General features: G+C 43.3%; 1 protein-coding gene across 11 annotated transcripts in view; it reads right to left on the bottom strand.

The window, feature by feature from the left end:
• Window positions 1–25,458, bottom strand: part of LOC115133064 (myotubularin-related protein 5-like) — an 81,160-nt gene that overhangs the window by 34,517 nt on the left and 21,185 nt on the right. For 7 of the 11 annotated variants that reach the window (XM_065021612.1, XM_029665905.2, XM_029665908.2 and 4 more), the window contains exons 2-7: window positions 13,542–13,627; window positions 12,701–12,838; window positions 9,628–9,753; window positions 9,284–9,394; window positions 8,591–8,677; window positions 140–169 (exon numbers count right to left, since the gene is read on the bottom strand). In XM_065021612.1, coding sequence (XP_064877684.1) covers window positions 140–169; window positions 8,591–8,677; window positions 9,284–9,394; window positions 9,628–9,753; window positions 12,701–12,838; window positions 13,542–13,627 — 578 coding nt within the window. The remainder of the gene's footprint in view (window positions 1–139; window positions 170–8,590; window positions 8,678–9,283; window positions 9,395–9,627; window positions 9,754–12,700; window positions 12,839–13,541; window positions 13,628–25,458) is intronic. The other 4 variants (XM_029665912.2, XM_029665911.2, XM_029665910.2 and 1 more) reach the window with 3 other exon arrangements.

Here is a 25,458-nt window from a genome sequence, read left to right on the forward strand (position 1 = left end):
ATTTTGACTGGCAGAGGAGGAGAGGAGGATGGGCTGAGAGAGGTATGTGAGTTACAAAGACATAGGAGAATCCCGACAGAATTGGGGAAAGCTAGGAGCTGATTGGTTGAAAGGAGAATAAAGTAGTCAGGCGGCGTACCAAGCTCTCCTCTCTCTCCTCCTGGCCCGGCTACACAAGTCCAGCAACACACACACACACACACACGAGAGAGAGAGAGAGAGAGAGAGAAATACACCATAGGAGAACACATAAATTAGAGACAACAGGATCCAAACAAAAACATGGCAAAACAATGACAAAACATTAACATTACAAATATATTCAGACGGTAACAGCGTTGCATTATGACATGAGAGTGCAGCAAAATGAACATAAGATACAGAGTCAAACCAGCTATCAACTTAGGGGAAATAAAATTTAAGCATCCACAGCTACATACAGTTGAAGTCAGAAGTTTTCATACACTTAGGCTGGAGTCAGTAAAACTCGTTTTTCAACCACTCCACAAATTTCTTGTTAATAAACTATCGTTTTGACAAGTCGCTTAGGACATCAACTTTGTGCATGCCACAAGTAATTTTTCCAACAATTGTTTACAGACAGATTATTTCACTTATAATTCACTGTATCACAATTCCAGTACAAGTTGACTGTGCCTTTTAAACAGCTTGGACAATTCCAGAAAATTATGTCATGGCTTTAGAAGCTTCTGATTGGCTAATTGACATTATTTGAGTCAATTGGAGGTGTACCTGTGGATGTATTTCAAGGCCTACCTTCAAACTCAGTGCCTCTTTGCTTGACATCATGGGAAAATCAAAAGAAATCAGCCAAGACCCCAGAAAAAAAAATTGTAGACCTCTACAAGTCTGATTCATCCTTGGGACCAATTTCCAAAAGCAGTTACATTCATCTGTACAAACAATAGTACGCAAGTATAAACACCATGGGACCATGGCAGCCATCATACCACTCAGGAAGGAGACACGTTCTTGTCTCCTAGAGATTAACGTACTTTAGCTGCCCAGCAGCTAGCCAGCTAGCTAACGCCCACCGTCTACATAGCTAGCTACATAGCCGTCTCTGTATCAAAGATAATTGTGTAGATAATTGTGTAGTCTAGAGCGATTTTCTAGGTTACCTAGCCAGCTATTGTCGTTCTTTTAACGCAACGTAACGTAATCAACACTGCTAGCTAGCCAGCTAGCCCCTGAATCAACAATTACCCTCAACTGAACGACTTGATTAGTGTAGTGTTAGCTAGCTACATAGTTGTCTTTGCTGTCTTCGTATCCATGATAATTGTGTAGTTTAGAGTGTGTAGTTTTTAGAGTGATTATCTTAATTTACCGAGGTTAGCTAGCCAGCTATTTGTCATCCTTAACGTAGGAGACACTGCTAGCTAGCCAACAGCTAGCCAACGTCTACCGATTAGAACTCAACAACCCGGTCGCATTCCGCCTCGCTCCACAGGTAGTATCACATTTTCATTTCATTACAGTACAACGGTTTGATTTGTTTGATCGTAGCTAGCTACATAGCTAGCTACATAGCCGTCTCTGTATCAAAGATAATTGTGTAGTCTAGAGCGATTTTCTAGGTTACCTAGCCAGCTATTGTCGTTCTTTTAACGCAACGTAACGTAATCAACACTGCAAGCTAGCCAGCTAGCCCCCGAATCAACAACGCAGCCACTGCCAGCTAGCCTACAAAGTCAACAACGCAGCCACTGCCAGCTAGCCTACTTCAGCAGTACTGTATCATTTTTAATCATTTTAGTCAATAAGATTCTTGCTACGTAAGCTCAACTTTCTGAACATTCGAGACGTGTAGTCCACTTGTCATTCCAATCTCCTTTGCATTAGTATAGCCTCTTCTGTAGCCTGTCAACTATGTGTCTGTCTATCCCTGTTCTCTCCTCTCTGCACAGACCATACAAACGCTCCACACCGCGTGGCCGCGGCCACCCTAATCTGGTGGTCCCAGCGCGCACGACCCACGTGGAGTTCCAGGTCTCCGGTAGCCTCTGGAACTGCCGATCTGCGGCCAACAAGGCAGAGTTCATCTCAGCCTATGCCTCCCTCCAGTCCCTCGACTTCTTGGCACTGACGGAAACATGGATCACCACAGATAACACTGCTACTCCTACTGCTCTCTCTTCGTCCGCCCACGTGTTCTCGCACACCCCGAGAGCTTCTGGTCAGCGGGGTGGTGGCACCGGGATCCTCATCTCTCCCAAGTGGTCATTCTCTCTTTCTCCCCTTACCCATCTGTCTATCGCCTCCTTTGAATTCCATGCTGTCACAGTTACCAGCCCTTTCAAGCTTAACATCCTTATCATTTATCGCCCTCTAGGTTCCCTCGGAGAGTTCATCAATGAGCTTGATGCCTTGATAAGCTCCTTTCCTGAGGACGGCTCACCTCTCACAGTTCTGGGCGACTTTAACCTCCCCACGTCTACCTTTGACTCATTCCTCTCTGCCTCCTTCTTTCCACTCCTCTCCTCTTTTGACCTCTCCCTCTCACCTTCCCCCTACTCACAAGGCAGGCAATACGCTCGACCTCATCTTTACTAGATGCTGTTCTTCCACTAACCTCATTGCAACTCCCCTCCAAGTCTCCGACCACTACCTTGTATCCTTTTCCCTCTCGCTCTCATCCAACACTTCCCACACTGCCCCTACTCGGATGGTATCGCGCCGTCCCAACCTTCGCTCTCTCTCCCCCGCTACTCTCTCCTCTTCCATCCTATCATCTCTTCCCTCTGCTCAAACCTTCTCCAACCTATCTCCTGATTCTGCCTCCTCAACCCTCCTCTCCTCCCTTTCTGCATCCTTTGACTCTCTATGTCCCCTATCCTCCAGGCCGGCTCGGTCCTCCCCTCCCGCTCCGTGGCTCGACGACTCATTGCGAGCTCACAGAACAGGGCTCCGGGCAGCCGAGCGGAAATGGAGGAAAACTCGCCTCCCTGCGGACCTGGCATCCTTTCACTCCCTCCTCTCTACATTTTCCTCTTCTGTCGCTGCTGCTAAAGCCACTTTCTACCACTCTAAATTCCAAGCATCTGCCTCTAACCCTAGGAAGCTCTTTGCCACCTTCTCCTCCCTCCTGAATCCTCCTCCCCCCCTCCTCCCTCTCTGCAGATGACTTCGTCAACCATTTTGAAAAGAAGGTCGACGACATCCGATCCTCGTTTGCTAAGTCAAACGACACCGCTGGTTCTGCTCACACTGCCCTACCCTGTGCTCTGACCTCTTTCTCCCCTCTCTCTCCAGATGAAATCTCGCGTCTTGTGACGGCCGGCCGCCCAACAACCTGCCCGCTTGACCCTATCCCCTCCTCTCTTCTCCAGACCATTTCGGAGACCTTCTCCCTTACCTCACCTCGCTCATCAACTCATCCCTGACCGCTGGCTACGTCCCTTCCGTCTTCAAGAGAGCGAGAGTTGCACCCTTCTGAAAAAACCTACACTCGATCCCTCCGATGTCAACAACTACAGACCAGTATCCCTTCTTTCTTTTCTCTCCAAAACCCTTCAACGTGCCATCCTTGGCCAGCTCTCCCGCTATCTCTCTCAGAATGACCTTCTTGATCCAAATCAGTCAGGTTTCAAGACTAGTCATTCAACTGAGACTGCTCTTCTCTGTATCACGGAGGCGCTCCGCACTGCTAAAGCTAACTCTCTCTCCTCTGCTCTCATCCTTCTAGACCTATCGGCTGCCTTCGATACTGTGAACCATCAGATCCTCCTCTCCACCCTCTCCGAGTTGGGCATCTCCGGCGCGGCCCACGCTTGGATTGCGTCCTACCTGACAGGTCGCTCCTACCAGGTGGCGTGGCGAGAATCCGTCTCCTCACCACGTGCTCTCACCACTGGTGTCCCCCAGGGCTCTGTTCTAGGCCCTCTCCTATTCTCGCTATACACCAAGTCACTTGGCTCTGTCATAACCTCACATGGTCTCTCCTATCATTGCTATGCAGACGACACACAATTAATCTTCTCCTTTCCCCCTTCTGATGACCAGGTGGCGAATCGCATCTCTGCATGTCTGGCAGACATATCAGTGTGGATGACGGATCACCACCTCAAGCTGAACCTCGGCAAGACAGAGCTGCTCTTCCTCCCGGGGAAGGACTGCCCGTTCCATGATCTCGCCATCACGGTTGACAACTCCACTGTGTCCTCCTCCCAGAGCGCTAAGAACCTTGGCGTGATCCTGGACAACACCCTGTCGTTCTCAACTAACATCAAGGCGGTGGCCCGTTCCTGTAGGTTCATGCTCTACAACATCCGCAGAGTACGACCCTGCCTCACACAGGAAGCGGCGCAGGTCCTAATCCAGGCACTTGTCATCTCCCGTCTGGATTACTGCAACTCGCTGTTGGCTGGGCTCCCCTGCCTGTGCCATTAAACCCCTACAACTCATCCAGAACGCCGCAGCCCGTCTGGTGTTCAACCTTCCCAAGTTCTCTCACGTCACCCCGCTCCTCCGCTCTCTCCACTGGCTTCCAGTTGAAGCTCGCATCCGCTACAAGACCATGGTGCTTGCCTACGGAGCTGTGAGGGGAACGGCACCTCAGTACCTCCAGGCTCTGATCAGGCCCTACACCCAAACAAGGGCACTGCGTTCATCCACCTCTGGCCTGCTCGCCTCCCTACCACTGAGGAAGTACAGTTCCCGCTCAGCCCAGTCAAAACTGTTCGCTGCTCTGGCCCCCCAATGGTGGAACAAACTCCCTCACGACGCCAGGACAGCGGAGTCAATCACCACCTTCCGGAGACACCTGAAACCCCACCTCTTTAAGGAATACCTAGGATAGGATAAAGTAATCCTTCTCACCCCCTTAAAAGATTTAGATGCACTATTGTAAAGTGGCTGCTCCACTGGATGTCATAAGGTGAATGCACCAATTTGTAAGTCGCTCTGGATAAGAGCGTCTGCTAAATGACTTAAATGTAATGTAAATGTTGGTGCGAAAAGTGCAAATCAATCCCAGAACAACAGCAAAGGACCTTGTGAAGATGCTGGAGGAAACAGGTACAAAAAGATCTATATCCACAGTAAAAACAAGTCCTATATCGACATAACCTGAAAGGTCGCTAAGGAAGGAAGAAGCCACTGCTCCAAAACTGCCATAAAAAGCCAAACTACAGTTTCCAACTGCACATGGGGACAAAGATCGACCTTTTTGGAGAAATGTATTTTGGTCTGATGAAATGAAAATAGAATGGTTTGGCCATAATGACCATCGTTATGTTTGGAGGAAAAGGGGGAGGCTTGCAAGCCGAAGAACACCATCCCAACCGTGAAGCACGGGGGTGGCAGCATCATGTCGTGGGGGTGCTTTGCTGCAGAAGGGACTGGTCACTTCACAAAATAGATGGTATCATGAGGCAGGAAAATTATGTGGATATTTCGAAGCAACATCTTAAAGACATCCGTCAGGAAGTTAAAGCTTGGTCGCAAATGGGTTTTCCAACTGGACAATGACCCCAAGAATACTTCCAAACTTGTGGCAAAATGGCTTAAGGACAACAAAATCAAGGTATTGGAGTGGCCATCACAAAGCCATGACCTCAATCCTATAGAAAATTTGTGGGCAGAACTGAAAAGGCGTGTGTGAGCAATGAGGCCTACAAACCTGACTCAGTTACACCAGCTCTGTCAGGAGAAAATGGGCCAAAATTGTGGGAAGCTTGTGGAAGGCTACCCGAAACGTTTGACCCAAGGTAAACAACTTAAAGGCAATGCTACCAAATACTAATTGAGTGTATGTAAACTTCTGACCCACTGGGAATGTGATGAATGAAATAAAAGCTGAAATAAAATCACTCTACTATTATTCTGACATTTCACTTATTTAAAATAAAGTGGTGATCCTAACTGACCTAAAACAGGGATTTTTTTTACTAGGATTAAATGTCAGGAATGGTGAAAAACTGAGTTTAAATGTATTTGGCTAAGGTGTATGCAAACCTCCGACTTCAACTGTACATCCAACATGTGAATTAGTCAGACGATGTGTTCATGACCATGGGATGAAATAACTGAGGACTGAAATGTTAACTTGTGTAACATTGACAATTTTCAGTAAAGTTAATTTAAAAAGGGAAATTTGCTTAGTTAATGTTTTACAGTTAATATTTCAGGAAATTAAGTTATTTATGGAGCTTGGCCCATTGACAGAACGTCCTTGGGCTGGTACATGGGAAGACATTGTGGAGACTAGACAGACATTTACAATTATTTATTCAATCACTCATACAGACGGGCAGATGTGCGCACACACAAACGTTCAGGCAGGTTCCATATCAGACTCATATATATTCCAGTGTACAGTATTGGGGCTAAAGGTTGCTACTCTGTATGCCAGGAGTGCATATCTGACAGTTGAGATGATTGCCAGTTCCAGTAGTAAAGTGGATATGTTGCAATGCATGTTGGGATGACTGTGGTTGATGTGGCATGACTGGGGAGAGTCCTAGCAAGTCCAGACCTGAGTCTAATAAAAAGGCATGTGTGATTAGAAGTTTGACATTTGATAGTATCAAACCTGCTATTACACCGTAACATAACACCTACCATAGCTTTTCATGTACTGTTATAAACTCAACAAAAAAAGGAACGTCCTCTCACTGTCAACTGAGTTTATATTCAGCAAACTTAACATGTGTAAATATGTGTATGAACATAAGATTCAACAACAGACATAAACTGAACAAGTTCCATAGACATGTGACTAACAGAAATTGAATAATGTGTCCCAAACAAAGGGCGAGGTCAAAATCAATAGTAAACAGTCATTATCTGGTGTGACCACCAGCTGCATTAAGTACTGCAGTGCATCTCCTCCTCACAGACTGCACCAGATTTGCGAGTTCTTGCTGTGAGATGTTACCCCACTCTTCCACCAAGGCACCTGCAAGTTCCCAGACATTTCTGGGGGGGAATGGCCCAAGCCCTCACCCTCCGATCCAACAGGTCCCAGACATGCTCAATGGGATTGAGATCCGGGCTCTTCGCTGGCCATGGCAGAACACTGACATTCCTGTCTTGCAGGAAATCACACACAGAACGAGCAGTATGGCTGGTGGCATTGTCATGTTGGAGGGTCAAGTCAGGATGAGCCTGCAGGAAGGGTACCACATGAGGGGGGAGAATGTCTAAATTGTAATGCACAGCGTTGAGATTGCCTGCAATGACAATGAGCTCAGTCCGATGATGCTGTGACACACCGCCCCAGACCATGATGGACCCTCCACATCGATCCCGCTCCAGAGTACAGGCCTCGGTGTAACGCTCATTCCTTCAACGATAAACGTGAATCCGACCATCACCCCTGGTGAGACAAAACCGTGACCCAGTCCTGTCCTGTCTGGTACAGCGACGGTGAGTTTGTGCCCATAGGCAATGTTGTTGCCGGTGATGTCTGGTGAGGACCTGCCTTACAACATGCCAACAAGCTATCAGTACAGCCTCTCTCATCCTATTGCTGACAGTCTGAGCACTGATGGAGGGATTGTGTACCTGTCCCGCAGGTGTGATGTTCGGATGTACCGATCCTGTGCAGGTGTTGTTACACGTGGTCTGCCACTGCAAGGACTATCAGCTGTCCGTCCTGTCTCCCTGTAGTGCTGTCGTAGGCGTCTCACAGTACGGACATTGCAATTTATTGCCCTGCAGTCCTCATGCCTTCTTGCAGAATACCTAAGGCAAGTTCACGCAGATGAGCAGGGGCAGCTTTCTTTTCGTGTTTTTCAGAGTCAGTAGAAAGGCCTCTTTAGTGTCCTAAGTTTTCATAACTGTGACCTTAATTGCCTACCATCTGTAAGATGTTAGTGTCTTAACGACCTTTCCACAGGTGCATGTTCATTAATTGTTAATGGTTCATTGAACAAGCATGGGAAAAAGTGTTTAAACCCTTTACAATGAAGATCTGTGAAGATATTTTGATTTTTACAAATTATTTTTGAAAGACAGGGTCCTGAAAAAGGGACGTTTCTTTTTTGCTGAGTTTATTACAGAACACTCTGTGCTATACTATCCAATGCATGAAGGTCTCTGAGTGTGTGTAAGTCAAGTGTATGTTTGTTTTTGTTTGCAAGATATGCGCGTCGTGTCTGTGTTAATGCTGTTTAGTCCTCTCTCTCATTCAGATCACAGCACTGCCTGCTATGAGGCCATCTGGTGCCCCATATGGTCACCCTCCGAGAACCAATGTGTGTTCCTCATCAAGTGAAAAGTCTACACACTTCTATAACAGATCAACAATGGCGAACACGTCAGATCGATCCACGACAAACAACGGCACATAAAATCAAAACAGTTCATTGATTTTAAAAAGGTCTCAAAAATGATCAAAATGACTGACAGGTTAATGTAGCATGGAATATGCAGCATCGTTAGGCCACAAAACCCACAAAAGCAGATTAGTGCAAACCACTGAGTGAATATTAATCAGCATGGTTTGAGATGATTACAGGAAATACAAAACATACTTTTTAGAATAGTCATGTTTATCTAAATAGCTAAAAAAATCACAATGAGGCAAGCGGATTGGTAAGAAGCTGCCGGAAGGTGATGTTACCTGGTCCTGAAAGCAGCCCAGTAGCCAGTCACAGGCTAAGGCCTGAGGAACCGAAAGATTTAAACTACATACTGGGGACTCATTTATCTGTAACACACAGGAGGAACCAATGTACAGCGGAGTTCAATGGCATGTTATACAAGGGAACAAAATGTACAGAAATGTACGTATAGGCCCAATATAGTAGTAGTACTGTATGTTACACTGTAGCATCCTTGAATTAGTTTGAGACAAACGGTACGTTTAAATTGTGCACATAGGGCGAATACAAGCGCTAAGTAGATATTCCTATACATAGTGTGTAGAAGTGGAGGCTGCTGAGGGTAGGACAGCTCATAATAATGGCTGGAATGGCGCAAATGGAATGGCATCAGACACATGGAAACCATGTGTTTGATGTATTTGATACCATTCCACTAATTCCGCTCAAGCCACTACCACAAGGATGGCCTGTGCTGAGGACCCGAAATTGACTCGGCACTGTGGGTTAGCATAGCACACCCGCTAATGCTAAGCTACAACGCTAACCGGTTGATTAAGCTAATGTGCTAGCAGTCGGCATCGGACAATATGCTAAGCTAATATGCTAGCAGGTTGGATGGGGCTAACAAGCTAATAGGCTAGCTGGATTGGAGTGTTGCACTGCTCAGGAGAATACGTACAAGTCAGTGTGCATGCAGGAGGTGTGTTTACCTGAGAACCACCAGCAACGGGGATGACGCAGGTGAGGAGGTTTCCGATCACTGTTTCCAAGGGAACACTGAGGCTGTCCACGTGCACGGTGTAGATGAGCCCCAAACAGTTCTGCACAGGGGAGGCACCCAGTCAGAAGACAAGAACAACCTTTCCTTGACTTGTAGTGAAATGACAAATGAGGTTTGTGTGGAAAATAACACATCTACTACTTAAAGCAAAATACAGCCAAATCAAGCCTAGATTTGTCTCAAACACACTTCGTTGTAACAAGAAACAGAGATGAGAAGTGCAATGGGAGTATCGGACAGGGACAGGCAGTATTGTTTTGAGGTGCGTTGTACCCTGAAAACCTCTGTATGGTCCAGACGGGACACCAGCACCAGGCTCTTGGGGGCAAAGACCTGGGCCGGCTGGACCGGCCCTGGGACTTCGTCCTCATCCACCTCACTGGCCTCAGCTTTCTGTAGCTACACACACAGCAAGACACAGAATATCATACAGTGTACAGAACGTAGCCTATCCTGTGCAAATGTTCTATAGATGTATCATTAAAGATCAAATGCAATATCAGACGTCAAGTACTGCTTGGAACATTTATAAATCGTTATCGGTTTCTCATATGATCAAATCGTCTTATTTCCACAACTTTGTTGCCAGCGTAAAATGTAGGGATAAACACTTGCTATACAGTACAGCTTAGAGGTCGACCGATTAATCGGAATGGCGGATTTCAAGTTTTCATAACAATCGGAAATCGTTCATTTTGGACGCCGTTTTGTTTTTTACACCTTTATTTAATCTTTATTTAACTAGGCAAGTCAGTTAACTTATGGCTGCAATCCCGTTGACGGGAGCGATATGACAACAGCCAGTGAAAGTGCAGGGCGCCAATTTTAAAACATCAAAAATCTCAATTAAAATTCCTCAAACATACATGTATCTCATACCATTTTAAAGCAAATCTTGTTGTGAATCTCACCACAGTGTCCGATTTCAAATATGCTTTACAGCAAAAGCACCACAAACAATTATGTTAGGTCACCACATAGCCATAGAAAAAAAACAGCCATTTTTTTTCCAGCCAAATAGAAGTTTCAAAAAGCACAAATAGAGATCAAATTAATCACTAACCTTTGATGATCTTCATCAGATGACACTCATAGGATTTCATGTCACACAATACATGTATGTTTTGTTTGATAAAGTTCATATTTATCAAAATATGAGTTTACATTGGCGCGTTGCATTCACTAGTTCCAAAAACATCCAGTGATTTTGCATAGCCACATCATTCAACAGAAATACTCATCATAAATGTAGATGATAATACAAGTTATACACATGGAATTATAGATATACCTCTCCTTAACTTCTTCGATATAGGGGGCGCTCTTTTAATTTTTGGATAAAAAAACGTTCCCGTTTTAAACAAGATATTTTGTTGCGAAAAGATGCTCGACTATGCATATAATTGACAGCTTTAGAAAGAAAACACTGACGTTTCCAAAACAACATCATTAATATATCAGGGGCATTTCATTGGGGACTGTGGTGAATACATACAAAGCTCAGATCTTTTGTTTTGTTTTCTCCTCAGGATTTTGCCTGCCATATGAGTTCTGTTATACTCACAGACATCATTCAAACAGTTTTAGAAACTTTAGAGTGTTTTCTATCCACTACTAATAATACTATGCATATATTAGCAACAGACTGAGGAGCAGGCTGTTTACTTTGGGAAACTTATTCATCCAACTACTCAATACTGCCCCCCAGCCATAAGAAGTTAAGTTGACATTATTTTCAATGACGGCCTAGGAACGGTGGGTTAACTGCCTTGTTCAGGGGCAGAACGACAGATTTTTACCTTGTCAGCTCGGGGATTCAATCTTGCAACCTTACGGTTAACTAGTCCAACGCTCTAACCACCTGCCTCACGAGGAGACCGCCTGTTACGCGAATGCAGTAAGAAACCAAGGTAAGTTGCTAGCTAGCATTAAACTTAATCAATCATAATCACTAGTTATAACTACACATGGATGATATTACTAGTTTATCTAGTGTGTACTGCGTTGCATATAAATCGATGCAGTGCGCATTCGCGAAAAAGGACTGTCGTTGCTCCAACATGTACCTAACCATAAACACCAATGCCTTTCTTAAAATCAATACACAGAAGCACATATTTTTAAACCTGCATATTTAGCTAAAAGAAATCCAGGTTAGCAGGCCATATTAACCAGGTGAAATTGTGTCACTTCTCTTGCGCTCATTGCACGCAGAGTCAGGGTATATGCAACAGTTTGGGCCGCCTGGCTCATTGCAAACTAATTTGCCAGAATTTTACGTAATTATGACATAACATTGAGGGTTGTGCAATGTAACAGGAATTTTTAAACTGATGGATGCCACCCGTTAGATAAAATACAGAACGGTTCCGTATTTCACTGAAAGAATAAACGTCTTGTTTTCGGGATGATTGTTTCCGGATTCGACCATATTAATGACCTACGGCTCGTATTTCTGTGTGTTGTTATGTTATAATTAAGTCTATGATTTGATAGAACAGTCTGACTGAGCGATGGTAGGCACCAGCAGGCTCATAAGCATTCATTCAAACAGCACTTTCATGAGTTTTGCCAGCAGCTCTGCTGTTTATGACTTCAAGCCTATCAACTCCCGGGATTAGGCTGGTGTAACAATGCGATGTGAAATGGCTAGCTAGTTAGCGGGGTGCGCGCTAATAGCGTTTCAAACGTCACTCGCTCTGAGACTTGGAGTAGTTGTTCCCCTTGCTCTGCATGGGTAACGCTGCTTTGAGGGTGGCTGTTGTCGTTGTGTTCCTGGTTCGAGCCCAGGTAGGAGCAAGAGGTACTGAAGCTATACTGTTACACTGACAATACTAAAGTGCCTATAAGAACATCCAATAGTCAAAGGTTAATGAAATACAAATGGTAGAGTGAGAAATAGTCCTATAAACCTGGGAATATTGAAGACTCCTGTTAAAGGGAACCACCAGCTTTCATATGTTCTCATGTTCTGAGCAAGGAACTTAAACGTTTCTTACATGGTACATAATTGCACTTTTACTTCAACACTTTGTTTTTGCATTATTTAAAGCAAATTGAACAGCTAAATTGATTGTATTGATGTATTATATTAAGTTAAAATAAGTGTTCATTCAGTATTGTTGTAATTGTCATTATTACAAATAAATCAATAAAAATCGGCCGATTTAATCGGTATCGGCTTTTTTGGTCCTCCAATTAATCGGCATCGGCATTGAAAAATCATAATCGGTCAACCTCTAGTACAGCTATAAGGATACTGTTATTGGTTCATAATGACATTGGCTCAGTGTGTGAGGAGTAGTGTGGCTAGGGGGAATCTTCTCTTTCTCCTCTAGTCTCTCACCTGTGGGTTGTCCAGGCCCTCCCAGAACGTGAAACAGGCACAGTAGTGACGCTCTGAGTTGATGTCGGTCAGAACCGACACAAAGAACGACGGACGCTCCCTCTCTGGAACTAACTGCCATCCGTTGGGCTGACAGAACTGAGAGAGAAAAGGAGATGGGGAGAAAGAGGAGGAGGAGGGAGGAGGAGGGAGAGGGTGAGATCGACAGAAAATGAGTCAATGGGCGCAGGGGTTGAGAAAGAAGGGAAGAAGGAGGGAAAAGGGAATGAGGTGAAAGGGATAGAAGGAGAGGAGGGAGAGATAGATGAGGAAGCACGAGAGTGAGAGCGATGACAGGAGAGGAACATACAGTATTAGTGGGCCGTATACCAGTGTGGTATGTCACATGTCCCTACTCTGCATCTCTGTGACTCACCTCTGATCTCTAGCCTATCATTAGGTTATTTTCCACCACTAGGCTACACCAAGTTAAGAAAACTTTCCACGTGTCAGAAATGATTAACCTTACACCCTTATTTTGGATCGGGGTGAGAAATAGGCTAGAAGCAAACCAAGGAATAACCATTGTTCTGTAGGCATTCATCTTGTAAAACATAATGAACACTTAGGAATTCTTCAATACTGACTCGGGCAAAAAACACGAGACAATAATGAGGTAATCAATACTGGAATAAGGGTTATTTGGGAGACATTAAATACACATTAACAGTCAATTATTCAGGGTGATGTTGATCCCTTCACGATGCAGCCTTTCTTCAGGTTACAGATGATGCATGTAGCATCGGGTAAATATGTAGGCTATTGTGCATTTGTTTGTGTGCGAGTAATGTTAGTTACATACCAGTTCGATGCCTTGTGGAAAGGGATTGTCCTCCCAGTCTTTCTCAGGAAAGCGCTGGAGAATGTGACCTTGGCCCTCACTGCCCCCTGGAGAAAGAGAGAGAAAAGAGGGTGACAAAGTTCAGGTCAGAACTCTTGATCAGAGAGCCAAGTTATCTGTCAGGGCCTAGTCCACTACTGTATGGCTGGGGATTACAAGGGACCTCACCATACGATATTATTACAATACTTAGGTGCCGGTACGATATGTATTGCGATTCTCATGATTCTATATGTATTGCGATTCAATACTGCGATTTCATGTTCCAAACATATTTCTCACTATATTGCTGCACAGAGACAAGAGAGAGCATGAGAAAATGAGTTGGAAACTAAAGTGCTGAAAATATGTTAACTCACTGTTTAAAAACATATATTAAAAAAAATATATAAAATTATATTAAAAATAGCGCTAACGCTCATTTTTACAAGTTGATACTTCGAGTCAGCTATAGTCCACTGATTTGACACGGGCACACACACACACACACACACACACACACACACACACACACACACACACACACACACACACACACACACACACACACACACACACACAACTTTGTTCATGTGTTTCAGCTAACCTCATGACCAAACACACACAATGCTCTAAATGTCATAACCCTCTGAAGTCTTTAGTGGTGTTATGTGGACTGTGTCATGTGCATTCCAAAGGAAGTGCACCCCTATTGATAAAACTAACACAAATGTATGGTTGTATTGGACATGAGACATGCACTTCTGTCTCTCTCCTAGTTGGGCAGGATATCAACCCTGATAACATGATCCTTAACCCATTAGATATTAATGAAGCGAATGGGAAATATGATTGTTGATTCTGATTTAAATTTCCTGAAATGTACCAGAAGTAGCTAATACAGGTATATTTCATACTGATATTTCTGACCACTTTCCAATTTTCCACTTCTCGTTGGCAACTGGAAATGAACAGATGGGAATGATTAGAAGCATTACATGTAGAATGTTTAACTCAAGTAATTGTGAGCGCTTTAAGATGTTGATTTATGATATTTCATAGGAAAATGTTTATAAATCAGGCCGATGTGGAATCTGCTTTCCAGACTTTTCTCACATCTTTCATTTCACCACTGCTTTTCCTTAGTTAAACCACGTAAGAGAGCAGCAGAAGGGTTCTGGAAATCTTGGTTTTACAACCGGTCTCAAAAAATCCTCAGTTAAAAAAACAAGTCGTATAAAAAGTCCCCCAAAAATCCCTCTCCCCTGAATTCTGCAAATTACAAAAAGTATATTAACAAATTTACTCACCTACTTTAGATACCCCCCCAAAATATATATTTTACTAACAAATTCCAAGAATCCTTCAATAATATTAAGTCAACTTGGAAAATCATCAATAAACTGTTGAATAAGAAAAAGGCATCTACAACTATCCCATCTAAATGTATAGTTGGAAATAAGACATATATATAGTGATCCTGATGGTATTTCATGTTAATTTAATCACTTTGTGAATGTGGGTGCCTCTTTGATGAAATCCATGTCTTCCTTGATCACTGAGGCTCCAACGTATACCTTCACCAAATCTATGCAAACTGGTATTGTTCCTAAAGATGTGATAATTGGCAAAGTTATCCCACTCTATAAATCTGGGGATCCAAGATCTTTTACAAATTATCACCCAAAATTCTAGAAAAATTGGTGTATTAGAGAATGTTGAAACATTTAAAATCAACACTATTCTATATGAGGATCGTAAAAACTACTCCAACGATATGTCTCTTATGCATCTTGTGGATAAAATATTTACAGCCCTTAACAATTAATAGGCTCGTCATCTTTCTAGATTTAGCCAAAGCATTTGACATGGTTGATCATGAAATATTACTTCCTAAATTGCATTATGTTTTTCATGATTATACATATAATTGGATGTATAGTTATGTTTATGATCGAAAATAATTTGTTTACGCAAATAGCTGTGCATCTACCAGGGCCAAGATATCCTGTGGTGTCCCACAGGGTTTGAAAATTGGACCTTTCTTATTCCTAATCTATATTAATGGCCTTGCTGATGTGTCCTCTACCATACTTCCCATGCTCTTCACTGGTGATACCAATTTGATTTTATCACATAAGAATTTTGATTCAATAGTTCATGAAGCCAACTCAGGCACGGCAACATTTCATGAATGGTTCCAGATAAACGAATTATCTTTAAATGTATAAAAAAATAATAATAATAAATTTTAAAAAAAATAGAACTTTATAGTATTCACTATTAAGAATAAGAAATATTGTATAAAAAAGGTATACAATAATTTTAAAAAGCCAGAATCGCAATTGGTGGGAATGAAATGGAATAAGTTACATCCACTAGATTCCTCTGAGTTCTAATTGATGAAAAGTTGACCTGGAAAGATCATATTACATTTGTCTACAGCAAGTGATGAAATCTGTTGGTATCATCAGAATTGCTTCCTACCTCTTTACTATAGCTTAATTTACCCAGATCTCAATTACTGTAATATTGTCTGGGCCAGTATTTAATAGGGATGCACAACATAAAATCGGTGAGCGTATTGGAATAGGCTGATATTAGATAAAAATGCCAACATCGGCAGTGGCCCGATGTCTAGTTTAACTCCGATGTACAAAACCGATGTCAAAGCTGAGGTGCATACCTATATCTTTTTCACCTTTATTATATAACGTAAGTAGATGACGTAATGATGCCAAAAAAATATACAGCGCTACGCAGAACAAAAGCAGAAAAATACTAAGCGTACACTTCCAACAACTAAACAAGTTCAAGTCGAGCAGTCATTTGAAAGAGTAAGAATATTTCAGCAAGACAACTCAAAGGCGAAATCCTTTAACGCCAAGATAATGGAATTCATTGCCCATGACAATCAACCGTGCTCTGTCGTAGATGATGTTGGCTTTCGCCGACTGGTCGAGCCATCCCCGGTACACACTATTTTTCAGATGTTGCCCTACCGGAGTTACACAGTATTGTTGAAACACACATCCACTGCTATTAGCGTCACGACTGACATTTGGACCAGCGAGTCTGACAGCACAGTGGGTCGACGAGGATTTGGCACCAATAGAGATGGCAGCTTCAGTTCTAGTCTGTAGGAAACTGTGCAGTATTTTGTTTATGTATTATTTCTTACATTATTAAGAAATACTTCCCAACATACAGCCGGGAAGAACTATTGGATATCAGAGACATCAACTTACCAGCACTACGACCAGGAATACGACATTCCCAAAGCGGATCATGCACCTCCCAGGGTATTTGAACTGATTCCAACATGTAACAACATACAGGAACTCAGGTCCCTTTGTTCACCTGACCTAGAATTCCTCACAATCAAATGCCGACCGTATTATCTCCCAAGAGCACTCTCCTAGGTTATTGTCACAGCCATGTATATCCCCCCTAAAGCATTTTAACAAAGCTAATTTGAGAACAAGGCTACCTAAAGTCTATCAGCATATCAAATGCAGTACATGGGTGAGTAACACGCTCCACCATTGCTACTCTAACTTCCGCGAAGCCCTCCCCCGCCCTCCATTTGGCAAATCTGACCCTGACTCCATCTTGTTGCTCCCTTCCTATAGGCAAAAATTAAAACAGGAAGTGCCCTTGCTTAGGTCTATCCAACGCTGGTCTGACCAATCGGATTCCACGCTTCAAGATTGCATCGATCACATGGACTGGGATTTGTTCCAGGTAGCCTCAGAGAATAACACTGACGTATACGCTGAGCGAGTTTATAAGGAAACGTATAGAAGATGTTGTACCCACTGACTATTAAAACCTTCCCTAACCAGAAACCATGGATGGATGGCAGCATTCGAACTAAACTGAAAGTACGTTCCACCACATTTAATCATGGCAAGGCAACTGGGAATATGGCCGAATACAAACAGTGTGGTTATTCCATCCGTAAGGCAATCAAAACAACCAAAGTGTCAGTATAGAGACAAGGTCGAGTCGCAATCAACAGCTCAAACACGAGATATATGTGGCAGGGTCTACAGACAATCACAGGTTACAAACAGAAAACCAGCCCTGTCGCAGACGTCAACGTCTTGCTTCCAGACAAACTAAACACCTTCTTTGCACGAGACAGTCTACAGGAAGGTGGTGAGGGCTCTCGGAGTGTGGTGTCAGGAAAATAACCTCACTCAATGTCAGCAAAACAAAAGAGATGATCGTGGACTTCAGGAAACAGCAAAGGGAGCACCCCCCTATCCACATCGACGGGACAGCAGTATAGAAGGTGGAAGGTTTTAAGTTCCTCTATGTACATATCACCAACAAACTGAAATAGTGCCTGTTCAAACTCAGGAGGCTGAAAAAAAATGTGGCTTGTCACCGAAAACCCTCACTAACTTTTACAGGTGCACAATTGAGAGCATCCTGTCGGGCTGTATCACCGCCTGGTACGGCAACTGCATCGCCCTCAACCGCATGGCTCTCCAGAGGGTGGTGTGTTCTGCCCAAGCATCACCGGGGGCAAGCTACCTGCCCTCCAGGACACCTACAGCACCTGATGTCACAGGAAGGTCAAAAAGATCATTAAGGACAAACCACCCGAGCCACTGCCTACCATCCAGAAGGCGAAGTCAGTACAGGTGCATCAAACCTGGGACAGAGAGATTGAAAAACAGCTTATTTCTCAAGGCCATCAGATTGTTAAACAGCACAGAGAGGTGGCTGCCTAATTAGAGACTTGATATCATTGGTCACTTTAATAAATGGAACACTAGTCACTTTAATAATGTGTGAATCTAAGTGTGCGTTCTCTAATTCTCTCCTCCTCTCTTTCTTTCTCTCTCTCGGAGGACCTGAGCCCTAGGACCATGCCCCAGGACTACCTGACATGATGACTCCTTGCTGTCCCCAGTCCACCTGGCCATGCTGCTGCTCCAGTTTCAACTGTTCTGCCTTACTATTATTCGACCATGCTGGTCATTTATGAACATTTGAACATCTTGGCCATGTTCTGTTATAATCTCTACCCGGCACAGCCAGAAGATGACTGGCCACCCCACATAGCCTGGTTCCTCTCTAGGTTTCTTCCTAGGTTTTGGCCTTTCTAGGGAGTTTTTCCTAGCCACCGTGCTTTTACACCTGCATTGCTTGCTGTTTGGGGTTTTAGGCTGGGTTTCTGTACAGCACTTTGAGATATCAGCTGATGTACGAAGGGCTATATAAATACATTTGATTTGATTTGATTAATAATGCCACTTAATGTTTACATATATGGCATTACTCATCTCATGTATATACTGTATCCTACACTATGTATTCTATACTATTGCATATTAGCCGCTCTGTCACTGCTCATCCATATATTTCTATATTCTTATCCCATTCCTTTACTAGATTCTGTGCATTTGGTTTTGTTGTGAAAATGTTGATATTACTTGTTAGATACTGCTGCACTGTCAGATCTAGAAGCATAAACATTTCGATACACTCACAACATCTGCTAACCATGTGTATGTGACCAATAAAATGATTTGATTTCGAACTGAAGAAAGCCGTACTGCACGCTCAAGAATGTGCTGGTTCTCATAACGCTGCTGCCATTTCAATGGCATTTGAGAACATGTTTGAAACATGAACACTCCTAGTTCCATTCAAACAACTGACTCGAGAAATAAGCTCAACTGCATCTGCAGCAGACGTGATACCCTCTGTCATGGCATTGAAATGCCTGCTCAATGAAACTGCCAACGCAGACTGTGGCGTTAAAACTTACAAAACTACTCGAGGCTGTGAATAAGCGATTCGGTGGCATTCTCGATAAGCCTCTTTACTGTGTCGCCACCATGCTCGACGCTAGCTACAAATAATGGTACTTCGATGCAGAAAAGAAACAGGGTTTACGTGAAATGTTACATACACAGCTGGACAAGATGGAAAGATGGAAATGGACACAATGACAGTGCGCACCGAGGAAGTGAGGCCACGGACAGACAGAGCTGAAACTTCACTGCTTGACATGTATGATGAAATCCTGGTTGAGAATGAAACGACTGAATAAATGAACAAAACAGTACAGCAAGTAAGTGAAAGAAATAGGTTTTGATGATGTTTTACTGGTAATGGGGACATATGTAACTCTCAACAAAATAACTTTTTGGTCAGTGTGGTGTGGGTGTGTGTATGTGCGTAACCTTTATTTAAGTAGTCAGTTAAAGAACAAATTCTTACAATGAGAGCCTACCCCAACCAAACCCGGACAACGCTGGGCCAATTGTGCGCCGCCCTATGGGACCCCAAATCACGGCCAGATGTGATACAGCCTTGATTCAAACCAGGGACTGTATTGACGCCTCTTACACTGAGACGCAGTGCCTTAGACCACTGCGTCTGTGTGTGTGTTACCTATTTAACTGCACTAGAATTCTTAAAAAGGCAGCAATAAAAATTGTATATTGGTTATCTGTATCGTTTTTTGGCATGGAAAATATTGGATATCGGTATCGGCCAAAAATGTAATATCAGTGCATCCCTAGTATTTATATTTGAGTCTTTTAGCAGACGCTCTTATCCAGAGCAGTATTGAGTGGATACATTTTCAATTTTTTCCCGTACTGGTACCCCCGTGGGAATCTAACCCACAACCCTGTCGTTGTAAGAACAATGCTCTACCAACTGAGCCACATGGGACTGAACATATGCCTCCTACACAAATTACTCATCATAGAAAATACATTTCCAAGACAAGCCACCTCCTCTAATTACCTGGCTCCATCCACGGGGTTGACCAACCAGTGGCCACGCACAGTGGCTAACCGGGCTATCTGCATTGTGTCCCACCCACCACCTGCCAACCCCTCTTTTACGCTACTGCTACTCTCTGCTCATCATATACGCATAGTCACTTTAACCACTTTAACCTTATCTACATGTAAATACTACCTCAAATCAGCCTGACTAACCGGTGTCTGTATGTAGCTTCGCTACTTTTATAGCCTGTCTTTTTACTGTTGTTTTATTTCTTTACCTACCAGTTCACCTAATACCTTTTTTGCCCTATTGGTTTGAGCCTGTAAGTAAGCATTTCACTGTTGTATTCAGTGCACGTGACAAATAAACTTTGATTTGCACCTTTATTTAAGAAACTCATACCTCCCAGACAATTTACTGAAACCCTTCAATGGATTCTGCCGGGTTAATCCTGAAATCTATCTATATAGCAAGACACTGCGATAACCTTCACCCTCCCAACTGCCAGACCTCACATAGCCAATTCTCTATCAGATATAGAGGTACCATACTCTGTAATTCTTATCTTCACATTGCCAAAACATCATCATCCCTCAATAACTTCAAGGCAAGACTGGGGGTCAGCCTGATGAACCAAACTACTCAGTAATCTCCTCCATATAGCCCAACTCTCACACAGACATTTTAACAAAACATAAACTATTTATAATGTGTTGTGATTGCTGATCAGTTCATTTGTACATTTACGATTAGTGGGTTTTGTTATGTGTTTTAACAAACCTTTTCTATTTTTGTACTTGAATTGTATATAGTTTGTGGTGTGGTTTTTACAGTAGATAAGGCCCTTGGGCTTCTAACCACACAGTTTATTTATTTATTTGTTGTTATCTGTATTGTTCATCACTTATTTTCTTTGGTGCCAATAAATTAAACTAAAAAGTATCGTGATATGTAACTATTGATCCCCCCCCCACTTTTTGGTCAGTCTGTCGTAAAGAAAAAGATAAGATCAATGCCAAACTGTTACTTCATGACACAGTTATTGTTGACACAGTGGTTGAGGTACTTTCAGTCTAAGGGCTCAGACACATCAACAGCGTTTGCTGGCCGGGAGTACTTCACCTCTGCATGTAATTTGCAAATTGAGCGTGCACAGATTTCACATGTACTGTAGATTCACATGAAGAATGTCGGCAGACAAACATCTAAAGTGGGTGGTCCCTAAAACAAAGCACGCTGAACGATCGGCAGACGAACGCTGGATCCACATTCGTGTAACGTGTGCGAGCCTTAAACCTGGCCTTGAGGGATCATGACCCAGAAGGGACTGGCCTTGTTCCAGGCTGCCTCACTAATAGGCACACTTTCTTGGCACAACGCTCTTGCGATTATTCCCGAACACAGTATGATTTATCTTCAGACTTCAGCTAAGATGTCAGTGCTGCTTGTCTTAGCAGAATGACAAAAGCCTTCTTACGTAACCTCTACAAATCACTCTGTTAACCATCGTTTGAGCTTCTCTGTCCAGACAGTCGTCTTCACACAGAATTCACTTTATATCACAGCATGAGACCAATCACTGAAAGAGACATTATTCACAAAGTAAAGAAGGAAGAGAGAGTTTGTGGTTGAATGCTGCATCAGTCTGAGAGAATAACAAAAGTCTCAGACTCTTTATCCCGGGGAACACAACCAAGAGCCCGCTAAGCCCAGTCACAATACAAACAACAACTATAGGGAAGGCAGGCAGCTCCCAAAACCAAACACACAGATGGGAAGGAAATAGCCAACTCATCGTCTCTTCTGCACGCTCTCCTTCACCCATCTCCTCTTACTCATCTCACCTTTGCTACCATCCCCGTCTCGCTCTCCCTTTCTCGTGAGAAGGTGGGAGTCATGAGACAGTGGGTTGTGTTCAGTAGACCAGCTGTCCTTCATTCCTGAACACTTTTTTAAAACTTTCTGGTGTCAAAAACACTTTGACCAGTCAAACACAGAGCTGCAGAAATGCAGGCAGCCAGCCTTTCATATTACATGTACTCTCTCATTCGTTTAAAACACCACTCACGTTCTGTCTAAACAGACGTGAGCAGCGGTCAGGGACCGGGAAGGAATTTACATTTTCAACTTTATCGCACTGCTGTTTATTAATTTAAACCTTCTTCGTGCTACAATAAGTGATGTGCAGGTAGCATAAAAGGTGACGGGATGGCTAGTGGTAGATTATCAATAGTACATCTGGCTAAATTATCCATACTAGAATACCACTTACAATTGCATGTAAAATACATTCCTTCATTTTAAGTAGTATGCTAGAGTGGATATTGAAACGTATTGTTTCAGTGGCAGCCAGGTGGTAGTGGTGTGTTTTCTACATGTACTCCTCAGTGGTGGACTGTAAACTGTGACAGAAGAAAGGAGCTCATAAAAACTTCCTTAAGGTTTGGCTCTGAGAACTTCAGCACGTAGCACAGGTAGGTGTGTGTGTCTATCTCACAGAATATAGTCCTCATGCATTTTGTGTGTGTAAGTGCACGTAGTATATGTTGAATGGGTTCATCTGTGCAGTAAGAGCTTATGAGACCAATAATCGGTCTAAGGTAGAATATTTGACCGTACCCGTCTGTTGCTACATGCACGTGGGCTGGCCAGTGTTCACACATCTGTGTTTGCAATGCAACTAGTCTAGGGCTGGGCAATATGGCCTAAAAATCATATCTTGATTTTTTTCAAACATATGGGTGATTCACAATATACACAGTGTACAAAATAGTAAGAACACCTAATATCGAGCCCAGCCCCCCCCCCCACAGGGACGCTGGTCCATGTTGACTCCAATGCTTCCCACAGTTGTGTCAAGTTGGCTGAGTGGTCCACCACCCAAAGGACATTCTTGACACACACAGGAAAATGTTGAGCATGAAAAACCCAGCAGTGTTGCAGTTCTTAGCACAAACCGGTGCGCCTGACACCTACTACCATACCCCGTTCAAAAGGCACTTCAAATGTTTTGTCTTACCCATTCATCCTCTGAATGGCACACACACACACACACACAATCCATGTCTCGATTGTCTCAAGGCGTAAACAGTATTCTTTAACCCGTCTCCTCCCCTTCATCTCAACTGATTGAAGAAGATTTAACAAGTGACATCAATAAGAGATCATAGCTTTCACCTAGATTCACCTGGTCAGTCTGTCATGGAAAGAACAGGTGTTCATAATGTTTTGTAAACAGTGTATAAAGCCGATACCGATTAAAGCGGACATTTTTTTTTACATTTATTTGTAATATTGACAATTACAACCATACTGAATGAACACTTAATATAATAATCAATAAAATCAATTTAGCCTCAAATAAATAATGAAGCATGTTCAATTTGGTTTAAATAATGCAAAAACAAAGTGTTGGAGAAGAAAGTAAAAGTGCAATATGTGCCATGTAAAAAGCTAACGTTTAAGTTCCTTGCTCAGAACATGAGAACATATGAAAGCCGGTGGTTCCTTTTAACAAGAGACTTCAATATTCCCAGGTAAGAAGTTTTAGGTTGTAGTTATTATAGGAATAATAGAACAATTTCTCTCTATACGATTTGTATTTCATATACCTTTGACTATTGGGTGTTCTTATAGGCACTTTAGTATTGCCAGTGTAAACAGTATAGCTTCCGTCCCTCTCCTTGCCCCTACCTGGGCTCGAACCAGGAACACATCGACAACAGCCACCCTCGAAGCAGGTTTACCCATGCAGAGCAAGGGGAACAACCACTCCAAGTCTCAGAGCGAGTGACGTTTGAAACGCTATTAGCGCGCACCCTACTAACTAGCTAGCCATTTCACATCGGTTACACCAGCCTAATCTCGGGAGTTGATAGACTTGAAGTCATAAACAGCTCGATGCTTGAAGCACAGTGGCGAGCTGCTGGTAAAACGCACGAAAGTGCTGTTTGAATGAATGCTTACGAGCCTGCTGGTGCATACCATCACTCAGTCAGACTGCTCTATCAAATCATAGACTTAATTATAACATAACAACACACAAAAATACGAGCCTTAGGTCATTAATATGGTCGAATCCGGAAACTATCATCTCGAAAACAAGAAGTTTATTCTTTCAGTGAAATACGGAACCGTTCCATAAATCTAAATATTCCTGTTACATTGCACAACCTTCAATGTTATGTCATAATTACGTAAAATTCTGGCAAATTAGGTGGCCCAACTGTTGCATATACACTGACTCTGCGAGCAATGAACGCAAGAGAAGTGACACAATTTCACCTGGTTAATATTGCCTGCTAACCTGGATTTCTTTTAGCAAAATATGCAGGTTTAAAAATAAACTGCTCAAAAAAATCAAAGGGAACACTTAAACAACACAATGTAACTCCAAGTCAATCACACTTTTGTGAAATCAAACTGTCCACTTAGGAAGCAACACTGATTGACAATACATTTCACATGCTGTTGTGCAAATGGAATAGACAACAGGTGGAAATTATAGGCAATTAGCAAGACACCCCAATAAAGGAGTGGTTCTGCAGGTGATGACCACAGACCACTTCTCAGTTCCTATGCTTCCTGGCTGATGTTTTGGTCACTTTTGAATGCTGGCGGTGCTTTCACTCTAGTGGTAGCATGAGACGGAGTCTACAACCCACACAAGTGGCTCAGGTAGTGCAACTCATCCAGGATGGAACATCAATGCGAGATGTGGCAAGAAGGTTTGTTGTGTCTGTCAGCGTAGTGTCCAGAGCATGGAGGTGCTACCAGGAGACAGGCCAGTACATCAGGAGACGTGGAGGAGGCCGTAGGAGGTCAACAACCCAGCAGCAGGACCGCTACCTCCGCCTTTGTGCAAGGAGGAGCAGGAGGAGCACTGCCAGAGCCCTGCAAAATGACCTCCAGCAGGTCACAAATATGCATGCGTCTGCTCAAACGGTCAGAAACAAACTCCATGAGGGTGGTATGAGGGCCCGACGTCCACAGGTGGGGGTTGTGCTTACAGCCCAACACCGTGCAGGACGTTTGGCATTTGCCAGAGAACACCAAGATTGACAAATTCGCCACTGGCGCCCTGTGCTCTTCACAGATGAAAGCAGGTTCACACTGAGCACATGGGACAGAGTCTGGAGAC

Source organism: Oncorhynchus nerka, linkage group LG8, assembly GCF_034236695.1.
Source record: "Oncorhynchus nerka isolate Pitt River linkage group LG8, Oner_Uvic_2.0, whole genome shotgun sequence".
NCBI classification, from domain to species: domain Eukaryota; kingdom Metazoa; phylum Chordata; class Actinopteri; order Salmoniformes; family Salmonidae; genus Oncorhynchus; species Oncorhynchus nerka.